The sequence below is a fragment of the Heptranchias perlo genome, chromosome 21 (assembly GCF_035084215.1).
Source record: "Heptranchias perlo isolate sHepPer1 chromosome 21, sHepPer1.hap1, whole genome shotgun sequence".
Lineage (NCBI taxonomy): Eukaryota > Metazoa > Chordata > Chondrichthyes > Hexanchiformes > Hexanchidae > Heptranchias > Heptranchias perlo.
Window position 1 is genome coordinate 9,527,501 of NC_090345.1, and position 25,438 is coordinate 9,552,938.

General features: G+C 41.0%; 1 protein-coding gene across 2 annotated transcripts; it reads left to right on the forward strand.

The window, feature by feature from the left end:
- On the forward strand, positions 1–25,287 carry arl3b (ADP ribosylation factor like GTPase 3b). 2 transcript variants are annotated; one of them, XM_068002075.1, is made up of 6 exons: positions 1–78; positions 8,657–8,800; positions 13,064–13,180; positions 15,462–15,512; positions 17,402–17,587; positions 20,420–25,287. In XM_068002075.1, exons 1-6 carry the CDS (start codon positions 76–78, stop codon positions 20,465–20,467), a joined length of 549 nt encoding a protein of 182 aa, XP_067858176.1. In that variant the 5' UTR covers positions 1–75; the 3' UTR covers positions 20,468–25,287. The 2 variants fall into 2 exon arrangements, with proteins under 2 accessions (XP_067858176.1, XP_067858175.1); XM_068002074.1 differs by lacking the exon at positions 1–78 and adding an exon at positions 2,480–4,887.
- The last annotated feature ends 151 nt before the right edge of the window (positions 25,288–25,438 follow it).

Genomic DNA, 25,438 nt, shown 5'->3' on the forward strand with positions numbered 1-25,438 from the left:
TTGGTCACGTGTTCTCACGTCGGGTGCGAGGTGACGTCGACGCCCATAGTTACCCGGCGCCGTGAGGAGGAGAAGATGGTGAGTTGAGTGAGGGGGAGAGGGTGAGGCGGGGGCTCATCCGCCCAGGGCCTGGGTGGGGGAGGTGGGCGAACGAACTTCGGCGGGTTTTAAATGTTGAGCGCGGTTCTTGAGTGGGAATTGCTCCCGGGGCTTTCCCCCCCCCCCCCCGCTCCCCACCTCCTCCATCCAGGCTCTGTTGTTAAGTGAGCGGTTGCTGTGACGCCATGGTTGTGGAGATCAGGCTGCAGTGTGTAGAGAGAGGCCTAGGTTTAGCTATGGACTGATACCGGGTGGGGATTTCTGTATAATCCCCTACAATTATATAAAATGTACACGCCCTCGTTCCTTTAATTTACTCTCTACATTTCCTATCGTTGCAGAAAAAATGGAGGGTTTGTGACAGCCCAAAGCTCTGGGCGGTGGATGGGGGCGAAGGCAGCCTCCCCCGTCCACCAGCAATTTTGACCACTGCTTGAAACCAATTCAGTCTAATGGAATTCTACTCAAGTTGGAGGGCCTGAATGAGGAAATGCACCTAATTCCTCTGGTCAGACCTGTCCACTCATTTGGAATGATGCTCAATTATTTTTGTTTAAGAAATGTAACTTAATTATCATTCTCCCTCAGTTGAATAAATAAGTTGTTTAGAGTCCATGATGGGGTAGATTGAACAGAACAACCTTTTCTCATTTGTGTTTTGTTGTGATCTTGGTGTCTCTCTATACATTATGAAAGAAAGACTTGCATTTATGTATGAGCTTATTTCACCTCTGAAACATCTCAACATGCTTCATATATGATGACTTATTTTCAAGTTCAGTGATTGTTGTTAAATAGGCAGACACAGCAACCACTTTGTGTGCAGTATGTTACCACAAATTTCAATGTGTTTTTTGGGTGGTTTTGATTGAGGGAGAATATTAGTCAGTACACTGGAATAACTCCTTGTTCTTTAAACAGTGCCAAGGAATTGTTAGTGTCTACTTGAACTGTTGTAATGGGTTTAATGTCTCCTCCAAAGGACTGTACTTGTTTTATGTCCCAGATAACCATATGAAAGTAAACTATATAGGGTGAAAAGAGAACATTTTAAAGTGAGATCTTAATGAATGTGAACAGAAATGAATTGATTATGTGGGTATGTTTGTAGTAAGCAAAGTATGAAAAAAAAAACAAGTGGGGCAGCTCAATGTCTGAGGGGTGGAAGATGGCAAACTGTATGGCATAGCTGTTAAACTGATGGTAACATTCAGAATAGAAATAAACTGATTCTTGATTCAACAAAGGATAGAGGTTTGACATTAAGGCAGGTGTGTAAAAATAGTCTGTGCATCTTGTACTGGTAAGCTTAATTGGCTTGAACCTTTTCTTGTTGCTGCCACCTGAGATTTAGCCTTCACATCTACTCCTGCCAAGGTCCACTTGTACTGAATTTAGCATGTCATTGCTAAATTGTAGCATCTGATTAGATCTTTGTACCTACATTGTCTTTTTCCCCCAGTTATGACAATCAAACTTCCCTTTAGATTTATACAATTTATTGACATGGCCCCACTGGCTTGTCAGTGGTTAATTAATTAAGGAAATTAGGTGTTCCTATCATTTGCTAATTGTTATAACTGCTCCGTTTGCTGGAGTTCATACTAATTAGATTTCATTGTTTGCCAGAAGAGGGAGTTGGATTGATGCACTGTATGGGGAAAGTGGTTCTACTATAGTGCAGGATTGAGCCCTGTTGGCACTGCAGCATTAATATCGTCACTATATCTTCTCTTATCAAATGTAGTTTAAAAATGTCCATTTCTTTAACAATGGTCACTCCTACATTACAACAGTGACTACACCTCCAAAAGTACTTAATTGGCTGTAAAGCACTTTGGGATGTCCTGATGTCATGGAAGGTACTATATAAATGCAAGTCTTTCATTTCTTTTTTTCTTAAAACTTCGATAGATGTGGTTCTGCAGCAAGTATAGTATGATGGCTTATACTACAGGACTAGGAATCTCCTGTGGTGTTGCTCATGGTAAATTGCACGATTTGCTGCTTTACAATGACAGGAGTATTACACAATGCAATGCACAATATATTATTCTGCTGCTAAGGTGGAACTGTGTTTAAATTGGTCTAATCTTAAAACCAAACATTCTATTTAGTTCCAGTACATACAGCCTGAAGTTTGATTGTTGTTTGGACAGGAAGTGTTGCAGATTGAAATGTGATTGTCAGTCTAAGTTGCAGCTCAGAAGCATCCAGCATTTTAAGATTGTTTTTAATTTTTTTTAAAAAAAAGTGTGATGTTTGGAGTCTGACCTTTGCATTCACTGATGTACAGTTTTACTATATCAAAATAATAGATATATATCTGAGGGTAAGAAACTTTTCTGCACTCTTATGGTAAAATAGTACAGCTAATAAAAATTTGTTAGTCCACCAACATTTGTGTATAAGGGTAGCTAGTCTGAAAAATGGAAATATCATTCTTCACCAAGATCAGCACAAAATTTGTCCAGCAACAAAAATAGTAGTTCTAGCACATGATCTGGTCACTAGTTGTAGGATCAATCCATGTATTTCTCTTGTACCCATTAGGGACTGTGTGCAGTAGTGAAGCGTTTGTTTTTAAACTGTTTTTAAATGCTTTCTGCATTATTGTGAGCCATAGAGGACTTTTGAGGCACAGCATATCTGCATTCAAATAAATAAACAAGTCTGTTTAAAACTGGTTCTGTAGAGCACAAACTAGTATTGCATTTGAATTTTTAATATTTTTGTTCTCTGAATCTGGGCATGGTCACATTTATTGCCCATCCCTAGTTGACCTGGGAAGGTGGTGGTGAGCCCTCTCCTCTGACATTCAGCTCTTGTGCCCATGTCTGAATTAAGGCTATGATGAGTTCTGAAGCCAAGTGGTTATAGCTGAACCTGAACTGAGCTGTGAAGTAGATTTTATTTGATGGGCACTACTGATGTCTCCTTCCATCGCTCTACTGATAGTGCAATAATTTGGGTGGGTTAGGTTGATCCTGTTTTTTTTGTGGATAGGCTATACCTGGGCAATGTTCCATATTGTCAAGTAGATGCCAGTGTCATAGCTGTACTGGAACAGCTTGACTAGGGGAGCGGCTACTGCTGGTGCACGGGTCTTTAGCACTACAACTGGGATGTTTTTGGGGCCCACAGCCTTTGTTGTTTCCAGTACACTCAGCAGCTTCTTAATGTCAAATGGAGTGAACCTTGGGAGGAAGCTGAGTAGGATTGTCCACTTGGTACTTTTGACTGAAGGCGCTTGCAAATTTTACAGCCTTGTACTTGTGTGCTGTGCCCCACCATGGTTCAGGATGGGAATGTTCATGGAGTCTCCTCCTGTTAGTTGCCTGATTGTCCACCACCATTCTTGGCTGGATGTTGTAAGGCTTATAGAGCTTTGCTGTGATCTGTTGGTTGTGGGACAGTTTAGCGCTGTCTATTGTCTGCTGCTTTTGGTGTTTAGCATGCAGGTAACCCTGTGTAGTAGCTTCACTAGGTTTGTACTTTGTTTCAAGGTATGCCTGGTGCTACTCCTGGCAAGCCCCTCTACACTCCGCATTAAACCAAGGTTGGTCTCCTGGCTTGATGGTGATCAAGAACTGAAGGATGTGCTGGTCTATGAGATTACAGATTGTGATGATATATAATTCTGCTGCTGCTGATGGCCCACAGGACCTCATGGATACTCTGCTTTGGGCCACTAGATCTGTTCTTAGTTTGTTGCACTTAGCACAATGGTAGTTCCACAACAAACAGTGGAGGATGTCCTTGTGTTAGAGACTAGACTTTGTCTTCACAAGGGCTATGTGGTCACCTCTACTAATGCTATTGTGGCCAGGCGTGTCTGTGACAAATAGGTTGGTAAGGACAAGGTCATGTTGATTCCCTCGCTCACAGGCCCAGTCTGGTAGGTATATTCTCCAGGACTTGGATAGCTCATGTAGTGGTGGTATTACTGAGCCACTCTTGGTGATGGACATTGAAGTCCCCCATCCAGAGTACATTCTGTGACCATGCTTCCTCTAAGTAATGTTCAGTGTGTATTATGCAGTACTGCAGATACTGCTCACTTAAGTAGGTTCCTCCCTTTTAATATTTATCTACACTAGACTAGCATTGGAATTTGCAATCTGCCTATGGAAGGATTTCTGTTTAATATAGTGGAACTTCTTAATGTACAACCATTAAAAATTCAATTTACATCTTTAATGCATTTAAAATCCCCATTTACTTTATCTAACCTAGACTCTGGGAATATTGAAGATGAATTTGTCATTTGTATTTAAGTGAACATGTTACTTAAAATAATTACTAGCTCCAGTAAAAGGTTCTGACGAGTACAGTGAATGAAACTAGATTTACAGTTGTAAGAACATATTACAGTATTTGGTTTAGCAATTAATGTTGCTAGTATTGGAAAGATTAGGCACGCATGAATAAAACTTGTTGTATAGAGCAATGTTTAATCTATTATGTCCACATTTTTCCATGGATTAGTCGGCTGCAGAGAATCACAGGGGTGGTATTGGGACCTCTTATTTATTTTTATAAATGACTTAAAAACAAAACCCAGTTAATTTAGGCATCTAGATCTGCAGATTTTGCCAAACTGGGAATAATGACACATGATGCGAAGCTGTGTGCACGTATTCTGAAGGATTTGAAGATGCTGGGTTGATGGGCAGCTAGTGGCAGATGCAGTTTAGTTCAGGTAAATGTAAAGTGATGAAATTTGGCACAAGAAAAGGAGACCTGGAAAATGTACTCAATGGGAACATACTGGAGGTATCAGAGCAGGTGAGAGCTCTCAGGATATTGGTGTACAGGTCACTGATGCCATCAGTCCAGTGCTCGCGGGTGTAATGAAAAGGAGCAAAATGTTGGGATGAAATGCAAAGAGTACAACATAGAAATCGAAAGGGGTGATTTTTAAAGAATTGCATGTGGCCATGGTGTGACCACATCTGGAGTATTGTCTGGTTGCGGTCTGTCCTCTACTTCAAAGTGATACAATTGGATAACGCTTTTCAAAGGGCTACAGTTAATGGGCAAGTTAAGAAGGCTGTTAATAAAGCCCAGGATCCCATATGCTTTAAGAGGCATAAGAGTAGAAAAGCAAGGAAGTTATGCTAAACCTTTATAAAACACTGGGCCATATTTTGAGCATCACTAGCTATTGTGAATTCTGACTTGCCCATCTGTCCTTGTCACTCTTCTTTCCAGCTACCCTTAATTTTAAAAAAAGGACTGTCATTATTGGGGTGTTTGATTTATACAAGGGTTGATTCATGTAATGTGACAAATCGTGACTGATCTCTTGCATTGGAAGTCAACCCAATAACAGTGGCCGTTTTTCAAAATTATGTACTGAAATGTGAATTTATCCTATTTTTCAGACTATGGATAATGTAACCATCTCAATTGTAAAGTAAAATGATGAGATTCTTGAAACCGAGTATATGAAATGGTTGTCAGTTAACTTGGGTTGTTAAGTGGTTACCAGGAGACCATGTGTTTGAAGAAATTAGCCTTGAATGATTCATGGGTCACACTGAATTGAGTAATACACATCCTTGTGCAAGGATGCAGATAGTGTGAGTTGGAGTGGTGCAGCATAGGAATAATTTGAATTTTTCCAATCGCTTATTTCCCTGTGAAAATTGAAAGGCAGGCCATGACTGTAACTCCGAGGAAAATAGATGGATAAAGTTGTTGTTCCCAAGAATAGGAAAGTACAAGATCCTTCCCATGCTGGTGTGAAGGTACCATAGAAACATAGAAAATAGGAGCAAGAGTAGGCCATTCGGCCCTTCGAGCCTGCTCCGCCATTCAACACGATCATGGCTGATCCTCTATCTCAATACCATATTCCCGCTCTCTCCCCATACCCCTTGATGCCTTTTGTGTCCAGAAATCTATCTAGCTCCTTCTTAAATATATTCAGTGACTTGGCCTCCACAGTCTTCTGTGGTAGAGAATTCCACCAGTTCACCACCCTCTGAGTGAAGAAATTTCTCCTCATCTCACTCCTAAATGTCCTACCCTGTATCCTGAGACTGTGACCCCTCATTCTGGACCCCCCAGCCAGGAGAAACATCCTCCCTGCATCCAGTCTGTCTAGCCCTGTCAGAATTTTATATGTTTCAGTGAGATCCCCTCTCATTCTTCTAAACTCGAGTGAATACAGGTCGAGTTGACCCAATCTCTCCTCATACGACAGTCCTGCCATCCCAGGAATCAGTCTGGTGAACCTTTGCTGCATTCCCTCTATGGCAAGTATATTTTTTCTTGGGTAAGGAGACCAAAACTGCACACAATACTCCAGGTGTGGTCTCACCAAGGCCCTATATAACTGCAGTAAGACATCCTTGCTCCTATACTCAAATCCTCTTGCAATGAAGGCCAATATACCATTTGCCTTTCTAACTGCTTGCTGCACCTGCATATTTGCTTTCAATGACTGGTGTACAAGGACACCCAGGTCCCTTTGTACATCAACATTTCCCCATCTATCACCATTTAAATAATACTCTGCCTTTCTATTTTTCCTTCCGAAGTGGATAACTTCACATTTATCTACATTATACTGCATCTGCCATGTATTTGCCCACTCACTCAACTTGTCTAAACCGCCTTGAAGCCTCTTTGCATCCTTCGTACAACTCACAATCCCACCTAGTTTTGTGTCGTCAGCAAAGCTGGAAATATTACATTTGGTTCCCTCATCCAAATCATTGATATATATTGTGAATAGCTGGGGCCCAAGCACTGATCCCTGCGATACCCCACTAGTCACCGCCTACCACCCCGAAAAAGACCCATTTATTCCTACTGTCTGTTTTCTGTCAGTTAACAAATTTTCAATCCATGCCAGTATATTACCCCCAATCCCATGTGCTTTAATTTTGCACACTAACCTCTTATGTGGGACTTTATCAAAGGCTTCTGAAAATCCAAATAAACCACATCCACTGGTTCTCCCTTATCTATTCTACTAGTTACATCCTCAAAAAACATGGGTTTGTCAAACATGATTTCCCTTTCATAAATCCATGTTGACTTTGTCTAATCCCATTGATATTTTCTAAATGTCCTGTTAACACATCCTTTATAATAGACTCTAGCACTTTCCCTACTACTGATGTTAGGCTAACTGGTCTGTAGTTCCCTGTTTTCTCTCCCTTTTTTAAATAGTGGGGTTACATTTGCCACCCTCCACTCTGCAGGAACTGTTCCATAATCTATAGAATTTTGGAAGATGACAACTAATGCATCCACTATTTCCATGGCTACCTCTTTTATTACTCTGGGATGCAGATCATCAGGCCCTGGGGATTTATCGGCTTTTAGTCCCATTAATTTATCCAGCACTTTTTTTACTACTCCTTCTCACTAGTCCCTTGGTTCCCTAGCATTTCTGGCAAGTTATTTGTGTCCTCTTCCTTGAAGACAGAACCAAAGTATTTGTTTAATTGTTCTGCCATTTCCCTGTTCCCCATTATAAATTCTCCCGTTTCTGACTGTAAGGGACCTACATTTTTCCTTTTACATACTTGTAGAAACTTTTACAGTCCATTTTTATGTTCTTCGCAAGTTTATTCTCATACTCTATTTTTCCCCTCTTAATCAATCTCTTGGTCCTTTTTTGCTGAATTCTAAACTGCTCCTAATCCTCAGGCTTGCTACTTTTTCTGGTAACTTTATATGACTCCCCTTTGGATGTAATACTATCCTTAATTTCTTTTGTTAGCCATGGTTGGGGCTGCTTTTCCTTTTGTGTTTTTGCACCAGAAAGGAATGTATAATTGTTAGCCATTGCCTATCCACCATCATGCCTTTTAATGAAGCTTCCCAATCTATCATAGCCAACTCACTCCTCATACCTTCGTAGTTTCCTTTGTTTAGATTGAGGGCCCTAGTTTCGGATTGGACTACTTCACTTTCCATCTTAATGAAGATGTCAAAGTTGATATAATGCATGAAAATGGGTTATGACGGCTACATCTTTTTAACTGAGAAGCCAAGTAAAATGCAAGGCCCATAGTTCAGGACACCAGCAAAGTCGTAATGTATAAAATAGATCATGAAGTCAATCTGAAAACAGCAATTAGGTAATGCCAAACCCCGGCTTTAAGAGCTTGAAGATTCTAAGCGGAAGGAAAGACAGGGAGAGATTGAGTTCCACAGACTTTGGGAATGAATGAGTTACAGTAGGAGACTTTGCAATGAGTCTTGATTTTAACACAAGTGAGGAGGAAAAGCAAGTAGGGAAGAATATATGCAGCGTAGCATATTGTTCGTATATTTCCATATCATGCCTGAGGATGCGTGCATTTGTGTGTACGCACTGTTATATGGTGGCATGAATAGAGTGGAACAATTACATCATCCACTGCTGATTGGTAAATGAGGCACCGTACTGTAACTGCAAAAGCAGAAATGTTGTTTGTAGTCTACACAGCACCAATATATGAAATTACACCAGCTATGTAACTCACTAGTCAAAAACTGAAACAATCAATACCTGTATGTACAGCTAAGGATGACTACTTTCTTTTGTTCTTAGGGTTTGTTGTCAATCCTGCGCAAATTGAAGAGTGCCCCTGATCAGGAGGTTAGAATTCTCCTTCTGGGTTTGGACAATGCAGGAAAAACAACATTACTCAAACAGCTGGCTTCAGAAGACATCAGTCACATCACACCTACACAGGTAATGTTTGCATTGAGTGAGGATTTCACATTTCAAGGCTTTTTTAAAATTAAAAAGTATTCAGTGAAACTGGACATTGCAATGGGTTAGACACTGACTTTTCATCTCTGAAGCTTGGGTTAAAATTTAGCTCAGACTGATGAGAAAATCCTGCCTGTCTGCTGGGTGTTAGGGTCCTACATGTAATCAATTTGGGTTTCCTCGGTCTAGTTCTGAGGCAGGGGCCTAAAGCAGAAAATTGCCCCTAATTTAGTAGTAAATTGACGATCTCACTAGGGAGGCCACAGGATGGCAGGTGTGGGAAATGTGATAATTGAATCTGCAGGGGAGTACCTAAATAATCTGAAAGTACATGGATATTGAGGCAGAATACAGGGAGCTTTACTTGGGATCTAACCGTATTATACCTGACCTGTGAATGCATGATACTGACAGTGTCTGAAGCAGAAAATATTCCATTCCCAGCAATAACATCCCTTGCCTTGATGAGCACTTTTTTTTTTAAATAGTTGAAATATATAATTTGTATCTGCCATGCAAGTACAGTTTCAAGTGCTACTCCATACTTAATGCCCTTTGATACTTAAATACTCTGAAAGTGTGGATGTCTTATTATGGGTCAAGAGAAAGACACAGAAGGCAGCAGAAAACATTTGTGTACAATGTGCTGGAATGGGTTTGTTTCTGTACTTTTCCCACATGGTGAGTTCCTGATGTCGGCTGTGCCCAGTAGCACAAGAACCATTGTGTCCTATGAAACATTTGATCAAGGTGCCCACACAGCTGATGAGTTTACCTTGGACTGGCTCCCTTTCCTGCTTCTGGATGCTGATTTCGAGAGCTGAAATTTTAATGTAAAGGTCACAGATGGCAGTCAGCCAGTTGCCTTGCACATCATATCTCGATTAACCTGCTCTCCCACTTGCATAAAAAAAAATTTTTTTTTCTCTTTCTAACCCCTTTGCCCCTCTCCCTGGGCTCTGGTGTGTTTTCTGAGAGATTGCTCAGTATCGTAACACTACAATTTTGAATTTTCAATTAGATACCATCATGAGAAGCAAAATAACTGGCTCCCTACTAGCTGACGACTGACACTACACCACTGTGATTTACTCCATGGGTTCCATTGATTTTTATAGCTGTACTCTGAAGGTCATTTGTGGTGTTTTCCATTCCTGAGGTGAAGTAGCATGCCTGACTAACTATAGTGTGTTTTAGGAAAGCTGTTATTTGGTAGCCACCAAGATTATTTAAGTCTGTAACTAGCAATTGAATCCAGTATTTCAAAACTTTGTTACTCAGATTTTGTCATCCTTCCTGGTTATTTTGGAAGCTTATAATTTTTGATTTTCTTTTTTTTGGTTCAAAAACCCCCATTTAATTTTCATTATTTTTCAATTGAACATGGGACCAAAAAAACTGTTTGTAAAACAAATGCACCAGGACATCATAACTTCATTTGCAAACCTATCTTTTCCAACCTCCAACCCCATTCCCAAGATGTGCATCCATAATGCACAGTTATTTTTGTCGTAAGAGATGGATCCTGGGAATGTCCACTGTTCCCATTTTTCAGTAGCTCTCCTTGTATGTGTTTCTCACTGCAAGGGTAAGAGAGAGCAACATTACATTCTGGGTGCATATCACAAAGGAAAGAGAATAAACCATTTTTCATTTAGGCCAGGGGTGTCCAAACTTTTTCTCTTGGGCCACATTAGTTGATTATCTTTGAGCCCTTGCGCTGCATATAATGAGCTATTTACTGTGGCGATACCAAACCTGCTTAGGATGACCCCAGGGTTTATTACTTTTTTTTTGCATCCCGATGATGCTTTGACACTTCTCGCCCCAAAGTTAACCACTCCTGTCTCCGATTTCCTCTTCTCCCCCCCCCCCCCCCCCCCCCCCCGGCCCCCCACTCCAAGCAGTCCATGGTGGTTGTCTTTGCCCCTTTCTCTCCTGTTCAAGCTGCCACTTTTCTCCTGCTTTCAGGTACTGTTGTTCCCCAACTCCTCCAATCTCATGCTGGAAAACTCTTGCCCTTGGAGCTCCTGACTTCACCCTCTCAGCATCGCTCCCAGTTCTTACCACGAGCTGCTGCTGCTCCTGCTCCTGCTCCAAGTGATTCAATACCACTGCACATTGTGGGTGGAAATGCCTAATAAGAATTCCTGCCCACGGTGTACAGCAGTGCTTACTTGGAGGAGCAGCAACATCATTTGTTAGGAACTAACAGTGATAAGGAGGGAGCAGATGAGAGCTGTGCTGAGAGGAGAGGGTCCAGATGCTACAGTCCAATTTTGCAGGCCAGATAGCCTGCGCTCATGGGCTGTATCTAGACCATGGGTTGTAGTTCGGATAGCCCTGGTTTAGCAGGTGCCCAGTAGTGGCTGGGGCTGCACACTTTCTTTAATGTAGAATCTAAATATTTATTTGAAATGTCATATATTGTAGATTAATATGAATTTTGGCAATTACTTTTTTCTGGGAATTTTAAAGTGTTAAGTGCTACATTGCCATGAATTACTGCAAAGTAAATTAAACCGCAAATTGGAGATGGTGGTGCTAAAATTGGTTCGTTTAAATATAAAGAATGTTCTGTGTTGAGGTTCTCTGGTGTAAGGAAAACAAGTTTGCAAGCCAACTGGGGAAAATAGCCTTTGCATAACCTTCTGTCAGTCGCTGTATTAGGCAGATAATTGCCTAGCAAACAGTAGAAACTTTTCATTACAGCTCTGATTAACCTACAACCTCAGATGGAATATACATTGTTTAAGGTTCCCTTAATCCTAGAGAAACCACACAAAATGCCCTTTTTCAAGGTGGCACTGCACTTTGATGCTTTAAATACCCCAAATAAATAATGCCCTTGTTACAATTTTGCATGATTCACAACTGCATTTTCTGGAGAGAATATATTGTATAAAGAGGGTATATGCTGAGGAACTGTGGGATACGATTTATCGTATAAGTGGGCTGGTTAGATAACTGAGTTAGGTTATGATCAGTATTACAAATGGAATATGGATCCTCTTCATTCTGTTTACTCTAAATGATTAAAATGATTGGTCCACAGCTTTTGGAGTAATTCCAGTCATTTCACTATAAATCTCTTTCTCTGAGTTGGCTGTTCTCAATTGTGACAGGATTGGCATGAAACGTGAAAATACATGTGGAAGAACAAAAAATAAAATTACCAAATGTTTTTTAAATTTGATATTCAGAGTTTTAAAACAAGTAAGTTCTAAATACTGAGTAATTCTGTAAAAAATAGATGTTGTGATTGTTGAATATATTCTTCCATTGCAAAGACTTCCTCCTCCATAACCCCGCCCGCCTCTGCCCCTACCTCAGCCCATCTGTTGCTGAAACTCTCATCCATGCCAACAGACATGACAGTTCCTATGCTCTCCTAGCTGGCCTCCCATCCGCCACCTTCTGTAAACTTCAGCTAACCCAAAACTCTGCTGCCCATATCCTATCCTGCACCATGTCCTGCTCACTCTTGACCCCTATTCCCACTGACTCCTATATTTGCTCTCGCACACTTAATGTTTCAAATTTAAAATTTGTGTCCTTTTGTTTAAATCCCTCCATGGCCTTGCCCTATCTTTATAACATCTTCCAGTGCTATGACCTCCCCCCCCCCCCCCCCCTGCCGATTCTCCATGTCTCCGACTCCGGCCTCTTGTGGCCCTCCACCTAACCCCCTCCCTCCTTTTGCCCCTTCCATTGGTGGCCATGCCGTCATACACCTAGGCCCCATTTTCTCTCCTATACACCATCTGCCTCCTCACCTCCCTCCTGCATTAACACCCTTCTTAAAACACACCCCTTTGACCAGGCTTTTGGTCACCCCTCCTTTGGCTCAATGTCCATTTTTTCCCCTTGTGTTGTCCATTTTTTTTTCCTTGCATGTCTGTGAAGCGCCTTGGGGCATTCTTCTGTTAAAGATTCTATATAAATGGAAGATGTTGTTGACCTATATCATGCTTGCAATTTCATTGCATTATAGCAGTAAGGTACTCCCTAGTTCTGTGGAAAATTTAAGTATTACTTGGAAAGGGAGAAGACATAGACTGCAGTTTTTCAATTTTAGCAAAATAGGATTTGAAGCAGTCTGAATTTCAGAGTTGTTAACATGGCTTTGCAGCAGAATTATGTACCTGCAGGCTCGTTTGTTTGGGGTTAATATAGTTTCACTGTAAGCTTGCACTGGAACAAACTTCAAAAGCAAAGAACATTCCTTTCTTATCTCCCCAGGGATTTAATATTAAAAGTGTGCAATCTCAAGGTTTCAAGTTAAATGTGTGGGATATTGGAGGACAGAGAAAAATAAGGCCGTACTGGAGAAACTACTTTGAAAATACTGATGTGCTTGTGAGTATTTACTTATTTAACCATGCTCTCATTTACATTCAACCTTCCTGTCTACTGACTTTTACCCATGCTTGTTTTCTTATAGCTTGTGTCCCTCTATTAATGTAAACAAAATGTGACCAACTAGATTGATAGGATTTTAACTATTTATTAACTATCTAATATTATTGGGTTATCATTAAAGCAGAGGATAAATTGCTTCTATGGCTCCTCCCTCATTCTAAATAATTGAACTTTTTTTTTAACAAGGAATTGTTTACAGTGCTTCTCTGTGAAGCTGTGTAAACCATTTTCAGACACCAGCTTGCGCAGCCAATGTGCTGGAGTGACATTAGGTAAAGAAGAATGCCCATTTGTAAGCTTAGTCCACAAGATGAGATCCCTCCAAATCTGGTCTCATGGAAACTGATCAGGCTAGAAGATTTGAAGGTCATTTTTTAAAAAAAAAACAAAGGTTGGTTTTGATTAACAAAAGTGTTGCAGATTTATCCTTTTTCTCGTTTCTGAATTTATAACCGTTTTTTTGTAAGGAAATATAAACCTACTTACTGCAATGTTGGCTTATGTATCTTGGGCTGCATTTACTATACAACTGCTGTGTTGGTGCAGAGTGCTCTTGTTTAGTAAGAAGTTGTGTGAATCCAGGGCTAGGGAAAGCCCGACTCTGGAGCAAAGCAGAGGGACTCCCCCTCCTCCAGGCCCTGACTTTGGAGTTACAATACAACTTTAGTGTTGGTGTAAAGTGGAACTCACCAACGCTATGGTTGTGATATAAATGCGGCCTCGATGGGAAACTGGAAGTGTGATCCAAGTTGCCACTTAATGACAGAAGAACAGGGCAAGATTTGGAAGTTATCTTTTTTGACCACCTACGTCCAGCAGAATTTTTGGGGCCAATTCAACTGTACACCAAACATACCACCACACTCCTGTATCTTTATCAGAGGAGTGCCAGCATGGGTTCAGCTGAAAGATATACTACTACACATGGTCTGCTCTAAGTTACTACTAGATAACAGTTGACATGACTGACATGTTAATTTTCATCAGACCTAGTCTCGTAGTTTATCGCCCAGTGGACTGATCAGCTAGAATGGTTGGTCAGGAGGATGGTGAGGCCAGAATGCAACTTAATTCAGAAACAGATAGATATTGTAATGTGAAAATAGTAGGTTTGCTATTCTGGAAGGATATGTTCAAACTGGTCTTGTGACTAGAGATACCTGAGGCATGAAAGCTAGCACAGTTCTCATTGCTCACTGTTTGATGTATCTCCAAGTATTAAAACTGTAGAACAACCTAATTTGAGAGGTAATGTATGGTCTTGTTCTGGAATTAGGGAAATGTACGATACTGGGGAGGGGTCATTTCAATTAGCCCTGGAGGAATCTAACACTCCTGAGAGATGGGGAATAGGTCTACCTGAGGTAAAGGAGAATATAGCATTTAACTCCCCCAACCACCATCCAAAGCCCCATGAAGGACAGCAACCCACCTAATGTCCCCCTATATAGAGATGGGCAATAAATGCTGGCCTTGCTAGTGATGCCCATATCCCAAGAATAAATTTTTAAAAGTTATGCAATATAAGATTGAAGTTTTCTACACACCCTTCAATTATGTTCATGACCGTGGTCCAGTGATGTCCGCACAGCAGGCTCCAATATTGTCTCAGTGTATGTTTCCGCTACCAAAATATAGCTTGACTGAACCATGTGTGCAAAAATTCTAAAATTCAGTTTAAAAACAAACTTGGCCATGAAGCAAATAAATTAAAATGGGGCTCTGTAATGAAAGGTGCACGCCTGAAATGTTAACATGTCTGTTCTCTCCACAGATGCCTGACTTGCTGAGTGTTTCTAGCATTTTCTGTTTTTGTTTCAGGTTTCCAGCATCTACAGTCTTTTGTTCACATGGCAAAGCAGTATTGCTTCTGTTGCTATTCCTGTGGGTGTACAAGTATTTCTTATACCTCTGCAGGATTACCAAATATAGGATCGTAATATTGTGTTGTGAATATCTTACTCGTTCCTGATTCAGTGCTGCCTGGTGCATCTATTGGCTATGGGCAAGAACTGAAATCAATTCAGATCAGTGTGATTTTCATTGAATTTGATCTCCCTGTTCTAAACTGGACAATAGGGCATTTTGTTTTTACCAGTTGATAAGCCATCTTGAATGGTTGCTGTCCTGTTTGAGTTGTAATGTCCAGGGTTTTTTTCTTAGTTTTTGCAATGCAGCTTTTCTTCTGACTTTTAAACCAATTGCAATTTTCTTCCAGATCTACGTCATTGACAGTGCAGACCGAAAGAGGTTTGAAGAAACGGGGCAGGTGAATGGTGTTGTTTTTCCTTCTGAAATTTCTTTTTAAAAATATTATACCAAAAATATACACCCTATCTAAGCTGCATCAACCCATGCACAACCAGGTTTATAGCAAATAAGAATGAAGAAGGTGGGCAGAATAATTAGTGACCAAGAAATTGCTGGTTCTCTTTGTTAGTTATTGAAATATATAAATAGAGTTTATGAACAAGTGAGTTCTGAAGCACATAAATGCACAGGGCTTTTTAGAACCTACTTCTTTGACCAATCTTTTAGTCGCCCCTCCCACTATCTCCTCCTTTGGCCCGGTATCGATTTTTGTCTGATTACGCTTCTGTGAAGCACCTTGGGAGGTTTCTCTACATTAATGGTGCTATATAAATGTCGGTCAGTAGAAAGAGTACATTAAAGTAAAAGATCCTGAGTTTTGATTTCAACTTAGTGAAGGTACAAGAAGGAGGAAGGGTTTATAAAATAACATATTTGGAGCATAGGAAGAACAGGAGAAGCAACGTCAGAGGAGCTAAGAGGTTGCAATGGAGAAACGGGGGTTTTGGAGGCTAAAGATCAAAAAGATCAACTGTTTCATTGTAAAATTTATCATGCTATATAAGCAGACTTTAGATGCTGCAGCTAAGAAAATAAATTGATCTTTCAATATATTGCTCCATTCCATACGTTAAAAACAATTTAAGATCCCATAAATATAGAAAAAATTAGCTTAGTTTCCATTGAATGGTTTAGGAATTTCTTGGCTATATTGTGCAATGAGGCAGCCTAGGATAAATGTGCATATAAAGTAATGAGGCAGTATGAGAGCAAGCACAATGCCCAATCTATTTTTTGTCTGTGAATCCGCTGTCTTAAGAATGAGGCGTTCATTGGTATGGGACACCTAGCTTTTTTGATTATCAGGAGCAGCAATACCAATTTAAATAAGATAAAAAGGTGCAAATGCTAGAAATTGAAACTTACAAGCAGAAATTGCTGGAAATACACAGCAGGTCTGTCAGCACAGTGAAGAGCAAAGCCAGGGTTTGGCTTCAGACCTCTTTACCAGAATCTGTTGCTGATGGGCCTGTCATGTATTTCTATTAATTTAGCAACTTTCATCTTTTCCTTTCTCCCCACCCCCTTCAGATTCTTTTCTCTAAAGACAGGATATGGAGTTGAGGTACTAATCAGCCATGATCTAATTGAATAATGGAATAGGCTCGAGGGGCTGAATGGCCTACTCTTGTTTCCATGTTTAAACGAGATGGCATGTTGAGGCACTTTTATATTTGCTGTTCACATTTCATGTGCAAGCTTCCCATGTTTTATTTTATTGAATGGCAGAACCGTAAACCTCCAAAGCAGTTGGTCTACGATTCTGCAGTCAGGCTGAGAGCCAGTTGTAGCAAAGAGCTGATGCACAGATGTTGCTCTCCCACAATTCCAACTCAATAAGCACCAAATGTAAAAGTGTTTTCAGATTTTTGTATGAGTGTAGGTTTTGTTCACAGCATTTATCTCCTAGTAATGCAGTGTGTAGGAGATATAACCTGGAGAGATGGGATATGGTGGAGCACCTTTATAATTGATGTGGGAAACTTGTACCTTACCTGGGAGAGCCGAATGCTGACATTGGGTATCCAGAGTGGATATATTCCATTCCTTAGCACTGTCATCTATCCACTTGTTCAGCACAAAAATTCACTTTATATATAAAAAAATATAAATGAAGGTAGGAAAATACACCTCATGGGGACTTGCTCACAAAAAAAAATAATCAAAAGCAGTGTTGTAACTTTTTACTTTCAGAGCACCCTAGTTTGGGGAGAACAGTAGATTCCAGCTTCTTCAGCATTTCCACTAAAGGGCTAGTGTAATATTTTCATTTTAATACGTTTTCAGGAGCTTGCTGAGCTGCTGGATGAAGAGAAGCTGAGTGGTGTTCCTGTTCTCGTATTTGCCAACAAGCAGGACTTGCTTACAGCTGCCCCGGCGTCTGAGATAGCGGAGGGATTGAATCTGCATACGATTCGTGACCGTGTCTGGCAAATCCAGTCTTGCTCTGCGCTTACAGGAGAGGGTGTACAGGTATGCTATCACCACTTCTTTTTGATGTGTACCCAAAAAGAGTGCAATTATTTTATCGTGGTGCAGGTTGTAGTCTCATTTCCCTTCTAATCTTGGATTATCGTGGCAGACCAGCGATGACTTTTCGCAAATAATGAGCGTAGCTTCAAGTAAAATATTGAACTGTCATCCCTTAGGATGTGAGCATCCTGATTTTTTGACTCTTAATTGGTTTAATAATTAATAATAAAATATAAAAGCAAATATGTTAGTATATTTCCCAGCAATCAACTGTTGATTGTCATTCAATTAAGCTTGCAGTGATTGATTTACAATCACTAATCCTTCAGTGTGGATGTTATCACCCATCCATATTGAGTAAGTCAGCTGTCTTTCTACACCATAATAGCCACTGCTGGGAAAGCACTTGAAATGGATTAAGACCACCCTGCAAACTCCTCACTATATAGTATTGGCAACAGTGGATACCAGGTGAGTGATTCTAAGACTCCTGTTGGTTTGGAAGACTGTTAGAAATTGACTTCTGCACGCATGATTGGACATGAGTCACTGCCCTTGACATCAAGGTAGCATTTGACCAGGTGTGGCACCAAGGAGTCCTAGTAAAATTGAAGTCAATGGGAATCAGGGGCCAAACACTCCAGTGGCTGGATTCATACCTAGCACAAAGATGGTAGTGGTTGTTGGAGGCCAATCATCTCAGCCCCAGGACATTGCTGCAGGAGTTCCTCAGAGCAGTGTCCTAGGCCCAACCATCTTCAGCTGCTTCATCAATGACCTTCCCTCCATCACAAGGTCAGAAATGGGGATGTTCGCTGACAATTGCACAGTGTTCAGTTCCATTCACAACCCCTCAAATAATGAAGCAGTCCGTGCCTGCATGCAGCAAGACCTGGACAACATCCAGGCTTGGGCTGATAAGTGGCAAGTAACATTCGTGCCAGGCAATGACCATCTCCAACAAGAGAGAGTCTAACCACCTCCCCTTGACATTCAACGGCATTACCATCGCCGAATCCCCCACCATCAACATCCTGGGGGTCACCATTGACCAGAAACTTAACTGGACCAGCCACATAAATACTGTGGCTACATGAGCAGGTCAGAGGCTGGATATTCTACGGCGAGTGACGCACCTCCTGACTCCCCAAAGCCTTTCCACATCTACAAGGCACAAGTCAGGAGTGTGATGGAATACTCTCCACTTGCCTGGATGAGTGCAGCTCCAACAACACTCAAGAAGCTCGACACCATCTAGGACAAAGCAGCCCGCTTGATTGGCACCCCATCCACCACCTTAAACATTCACTCCCTTCACCACCAGCGCACCGTGGCTGCAGTGGGTACCATCCACAGGATGCACTGCGGCAACTCGCCAAGGCTTCTTGGACAGCACCTCCCAAACCCGCGACCTCTACCACCTAGAAGGACAAGGGCAGCAGGCACATGGGAACACCACCTGCATGTTCCCCTCCAAGTCACACACCATCCCGACTTGGAAATATATTGCCGTTCCTTCATCGTCCCTGGGTCAAAATCCTGGAATTCCCTACCTAACAGCACTGTGGGAGAACCTTCACCACACGGACTGCAGCGGTTTAAGAAGGTGGCTCACCACCACCTTCTCCAGGGCAATTAGGGATGGGCAATAAATGCCGGCCTCGCCAGCGACGCCCACATCCCATGAATGAATTTTTTTTAAAATTAGCCCCTTGAGATTTCTGTGTTTGAGTCATTCCCAGGACATTGTTGCATTGAAGAGAGGGAAAGGAAAACCCTATTCTCATTGGTGTGTTTAATGCCTTCATGTCTTCGCCTCTCCCTATGTCTGTAATCTTTTCCAGTACTAAACCTCCTTCTCACCATCCGCTCTCTCCTCCTCCTCCTCCTCCTCCTCCTCTGACTTCCAGTACATCTCTTTTTTTTCTCTCCCCCCCCCCCCCCCCCCCCCCACAACCCTTTGTCCTATGTGTCATGCCTTCAGCACATAGGTCTAGAATGTCCTCCACCTACTTAAGACGCATCTTAAAACCCACCTCTTTGACCAAACTTTTGGTTACCCCCTCCTCCTTCTTAGACTTAAGGGAAAAAATGAATAAACTGATGTGAAGCACCTGTGACTTATTTTAATGCCAAAGACACTATGTAAATGCAAGTTATTGGTGTTTTAGACATGTACTGGGCTGCTTCATGCAGGCCCTTGTGAGGCACTTTGGCAAAGAGATGTGTAAAGAGGAATGCTGACTTCCCCCGCCCCCTCCAGGGTGCTCTGTGGTATAGGCCAAAGCTTTCTCCCTGCAGTCATTTCCCCTTTTTGCCACAAATCTATCTGACTACTAGGTCCTTCATCTCATATGTGGGCTGCAGGAAACCCTTCAGTTACATGCCCAGAAGTTCTAAACCATGAAGGAGAACTATTTGGATGCATGTCTTGCACACTAAAAGCTAAACCTGCTTTAGGACTTTGCTGTCATTGAGGATAAATAGACCAAAGTGCCATTTTCCCCTACAGTGTGGTCCTGATAGACTGTCTGTGCTGAACATGCCATTCCCCCAGGTACTGATACAAATTACCAGTTGTCAATACCTCAGAGATCTTCTCTCAGGCTATGCAAAGCCATTATACTGGACTTGGGGGCTCCAAACATATCCCAATTGTGAGCCCATTGTTTAAAATGGTGGGTAGGGCACACTGGATACCCAGGTGAATCTGCCACCAGTACCTGTTTAGCAAATTGTATTTAACACTGAACTATACCTGCTAAAAGGTGTTGAATCCTAATGATCTGATTTTTTTTGTTTGTTTGTTAAAATCCTGCAATTCTATTTCAGGATGGAATGAATTGGGTCTGCAAAAATGTCAATGCAAAGAAGAAATGAAACAGGCCCCTGAGCACACAGAAGGGAACTAAGAAGAGACCATTCCTAGTTGGATAACACTAATTAATTGTTCCTGACCCAAATCTCCACTACCATTCACCGTTTTAGCTATGTACCAAGAAGAAACCAGGGAGTACTGTACCTCCAATACGCTACCTGAATTTCCACAACCCTTTTATAAATACTGTACTTGTTCCGGGAATGTTGCTACGATACATCAGTCTGCACATTTTTTTTTTGTACTATCCTTCTGGATGTAGTGAGCTACAAACTGCATGGACTGATGTGCAATAATAACTCTTGCATGCCTTTTATTAGTTTTCTTCTGCTGGGAGGTTAAACAGTAAATTCTGATTGTCATGGGTGGGTGTTTTTTCCTCCCCTCCAGTTTAGTGTTTTTTAAAAATAAAACATCTCCCTTCTCCTCCTTTTGTGTAGATGAACATTCTCCCCTCTCTTTCAAATTATACTGACTCGCATGCCCCTTTGCAGAGAACTCTATCCACATCAGTATGTACAGTTAAATATATATTTTCTTAATTGGAACTGGAATGATTTGCCACCTCCATTTCTTCCCCCCCCCCCCCCCCCAAAAACAAAAAACTGTGTTTTCCATTCCCACTCCCTTGTGGATGCACAAAGTCCTGGCCCATCATTGCTCCAAACTTTTGAAGCTTCATCTATTACTAATTCAAAATATGGAGGTACGAGATAGTGGGGGATGGGAGGGGGTGGAGGGAGGAGGAGAGTTGTGATTTAGGCTGATTATGGAGCTACCCTGCCAAATAAACCCAACCCAAAAAAGCAGCAGTGAAATTTACGAAAGTCTATTACAAGCTTAGTTGATTGACACCAGGCACAAATGTTTGGACCAGACTGGACACGACTGACAAGTTGCCATAGTTGTCAGTTTTTCATCTACAAATTTGGTTCATAGAATCCAGATACCATGGGCTTGATTTTTAACTCCCGGGCAGGAACGCGGCCAAAGCAAATGGCCGGCCCGTCTGGGAGAGGTAGCAGGGAGGCATAGCCGATTTTAATGGCCGGGCTGCATTTAACATGCCGCTTGCCAACTTCCCAACTAAAACACAGTCGGCAGGAAGCGGCTGCCTAGTCATTGAAATTGAGCGGCAGGGGTCCCAGGGGAATGGTCCCCGGCACAAGGTAAGTGCTCCGGTCGGGGGAGGGAATCCCGAGGTAGGGGAGTCCCGGGATGGGGAGGGTTAAAATCGACCCGTGTTTCAGTGCATGACCATTCTGGTTGTCTATTGCATTGGGTGAGTGGAGTTATCTGTATGTTTTGACAGATTCCTTATAACTATTTATTTGCTATAATTTTGATCATAGCTTTAGTTAGAGAAGTCATGTTCACTGTAAATACCCAGTGCCCAGCACGTTTTCAACAGGTTAATAGTGGTTTCTTTTAAATATAATAGGCTTAGTGAACTGGATTAAACTGAACCAGCTTGCTTGAACTGTAAAATGTTGTTGGGCCTTGTATTGCAAATAGGGGCAGGGAGGATTTTTACATTGGGAGGGTGGGGGGGAAACACAAGGGACCCTTTCAGTTACACGAGCCTTTGATGGTGATTTAGGTTATTGTTGATAATAAGAGTCCCCTGACCATAAATGAATCTAACCTGCTAGCACAATGGTGAGCTCACTCTTTAAGGAAAAAGGCAAATATCTTGATATAATTAGAGTTGGGGTGAATAAAATACAGAAATAGTTGTCTTGCACAGTTACACAAGTTTAGTAGCAGCAATAAATTGATGCACATCTTCGTCAGAGCTTTTCAGATTAGGTTTTCTGTTTTAATGACAACTTTTAGCTTTGCTTTGCTTCCCACTTGGTCCCAGTAGACAAGGATATCCTGTTTGTTCACTAAACATGCTTACCACTGTCTGAATTACACTTGTGTATATTCACAAAGGCATATTAACACTGTAGTGAAGACTGTCATCCTAAAAATATTAAACTGAGCTATACAGCAGTAAACCAAAATACTATCTAGAAAATGCTCCCTAGTCTGTCATGACATTACAAATTGAAACACTCACCAAAGTTTCCTGGCATCATCACGCAGATCTGTTCTGACTTCAGTATAGTTCTATGTCTGCATGGTTTCTGTGAAGGAAGCCAGGTTGGCACACAAATCCCCCTGAATTCTCTGCCTGATACAGTTTAGCAGTGTCGATGAGGTCTGAGCTAGTGCCAGCAAGCGTCCACACTTTATTTCTGTTCTGTGGAAAACGATTGATGTGGCTGCAGATGACTCCACAGCCTTCAGCAGGTGTTGTAGCCATGGTGGAGTCCAGCTTCAGTTTTCAGCCTGCAGTTTATTGTTGTGCTATAGGTGATCAGAACCTATTACATGGTCGTGTGTGTGTGTGTGTGTGCCGGAATCTTTTAGTGACACTTGGAGAGAGCTTCATCACGTAGCACAGCAGACTTAATATTTTCTCTTCAGTATTAGTTTTTATGGTTTAAAAAATTGTTCCCATGGATGTAATAAGGTAAATAATAGATGAGAAATAAACAGTTTTTGCTTCCTTTTTATAAAGTAAATTAGATTTCACTTTTCATTTGATTTCCATTTATCCATGTTACTTGTCATGGTACTTTTCATGCCACTAGTGTGCTGTTTTGCCCTAGTTGTTTTAATGTTTTTAGCTGAAGTACACTCCTTCACTCCACGGTTTTAGGGTCTTGCTTTACAAAGTTGTATCTTGCTCTTATTGATGACTTTTCACCACTGGTGAATGAATACTTTATACACGATGCACGAAGACTTTATTTTAATAAATGCTTACGGTTTCGCTAAAAATAGTTGAGAAAAATTGTCCCTCCATTTCATTAGGCTTCTAGTAACTTCATGAGGAATTTGATTTACATAAAGCAGCTGTGAACCACTTCCAAAAATAAATCAGCCAGGGTGTCAATGGGTACGCACTTTAACCAATCCGATTGGTGGTGGAGAGTTTCCAAAATGAATGGCATCACTTGGTACTAACAATTGCCTTATATCACTGTCTGGTCATAAATCCAACACTAAAACTAATATAAATGAGCCTACAACAGTCAGTGAACCTGACTATGTGTTAGGCTGGATCCTGGTGGTATTAGTATACTGTCAAGCTCACCTTCGAAGGCTGAAGACCAATATCTTGATACCGTTCCTGAATAAAATACAAAAATCGCCCAACTACACAACTTTTCTCAGTTGTCAGCAATACCTCGATGCAGCCCTTGGTATCAGAGCTGTTGGAAATCTGGAAATAAAAAAAACAGAAAATGCACAACAGGCCAGTCAGCAACAGAGAGAGAAAAATAGGTTGGTGCTTTAGGTTGGATATTTCATTCGAAAATATCTTTTGCTTTCTGATGCTAACTGACCTGCACATTTCCAGTTTTTTTTTTGATCCTATAAAACTAATGTGTGACTGCTGATTAATATAATATTTAACTTTCCACAAACACCTAGCTTCTAAATTCATTGGGAGAGTCTATGAAGGATGAATCTCCATTCTAGTCCATGATGGTAGGATCTTGGATTCCTTGAGTTTGTAAAGTTAGTAGCCATCCAAGTGACACATGAACAGAAAGTTTACCCACACTGTGTTGAAAATAAAAATTATCACATCTTGCAGAAATATCTTCAAAATACTTCACATATTACCGAGTTTGCTGACTTTTTTTAACCCAAAAGTTGCTGGAGATCTCAAAACTAAAGTTTGTTTTAATTAATGTGATCTAAACAATTAAGCTTGTTTAAAAGGAATATTAGCACATCCATGCTCTGGTTCTGTGGTGGTGTTGGAGAATCTGTACCAGTCATCTGTTAGTTATGGTACTGGTATGCACAGCAATTATTCTTAACTAGGTCTGTTTTTTAAAAAAAAATAATGAAACCGTCTCAATTTGTTCAAATCGATTTTGATTCAGCGGCTCCCTGGTTACAGCTAGCATGGATTGGCGTGTCGCAGTAGCCAATCTGTTGGTCGGTTTCTCAGAATTCAAACCTGAAACATGGTTCTTTTCTGCCTCCTCGAGCTTTCTAACCAGTTATGTATTTGAATCCTTATACCTAGCCCCTGCTGGCAGTAACACACACTCCATCTGGTTAGTGGATGACACCCCATAATTGCAGACAGTCCTTGATCAATCTTCTATGCCCACATTTTTCCCGTTCTTGCTACAGACCTCTACAAGCTTAGTATTGCCGATGGAATCCTTTTAAGGCTAGCCGTCTCTAATTTGCATTTGTGAATTTTGTCAGTATAGTTTAATGAAAATGGTATTACAGGAGTGGTGGGGGGGGGGGGGGGGGAAGCTTTTGTGGATTAAACTTTTTGAGCAAAATAATATAACATTTTCTAATTTTGTGTATTGCCCAATGCATTGAGTGATATTGTACTTTAATGCTGTTATTTAAGTCCAGTATTACTCTCCAAACCTTGGATGGCATGTATCTTTTTCAAGAAGTTCCTTCCCGTTTCCTTCTACATTCCGTTTTTTTTTAAAAAAACAATACTTCTCGTTAAGCTCGTCCTGGAGTGCATGTGTTTTGTTTGTGTTGGTAAAGTGTAAATGATCGTGATCATTTAACATGCAGTCACCTTTACATTCTTTATTTGGCTGTAGATATTCTATGGTTATTAAGTTCATATTGTTACTGTTATCAACTGTTTGCAGCTTTTATATTTTTCATTAGTCAGAGGCAAATAAAGAAACTGGTATTTTGTCATAGTCCATACTGTATATGTAATTCAGATGCAGAATGTCTTGTTCATGGAATAAAGACTATTTAATAGAAATGAAGTGAAATTGAATTGACTTCTTTTTCTTCCCGTCTCCCTCCATCAAACTTTTTATTTTATTGAGAAGCCCAAGGTGATGTGTTAAGGCCGTTAATGCAATTCACCACCATGGTTGCAATAGTAAACGCAGTGAATCAGGAAGTAGTGG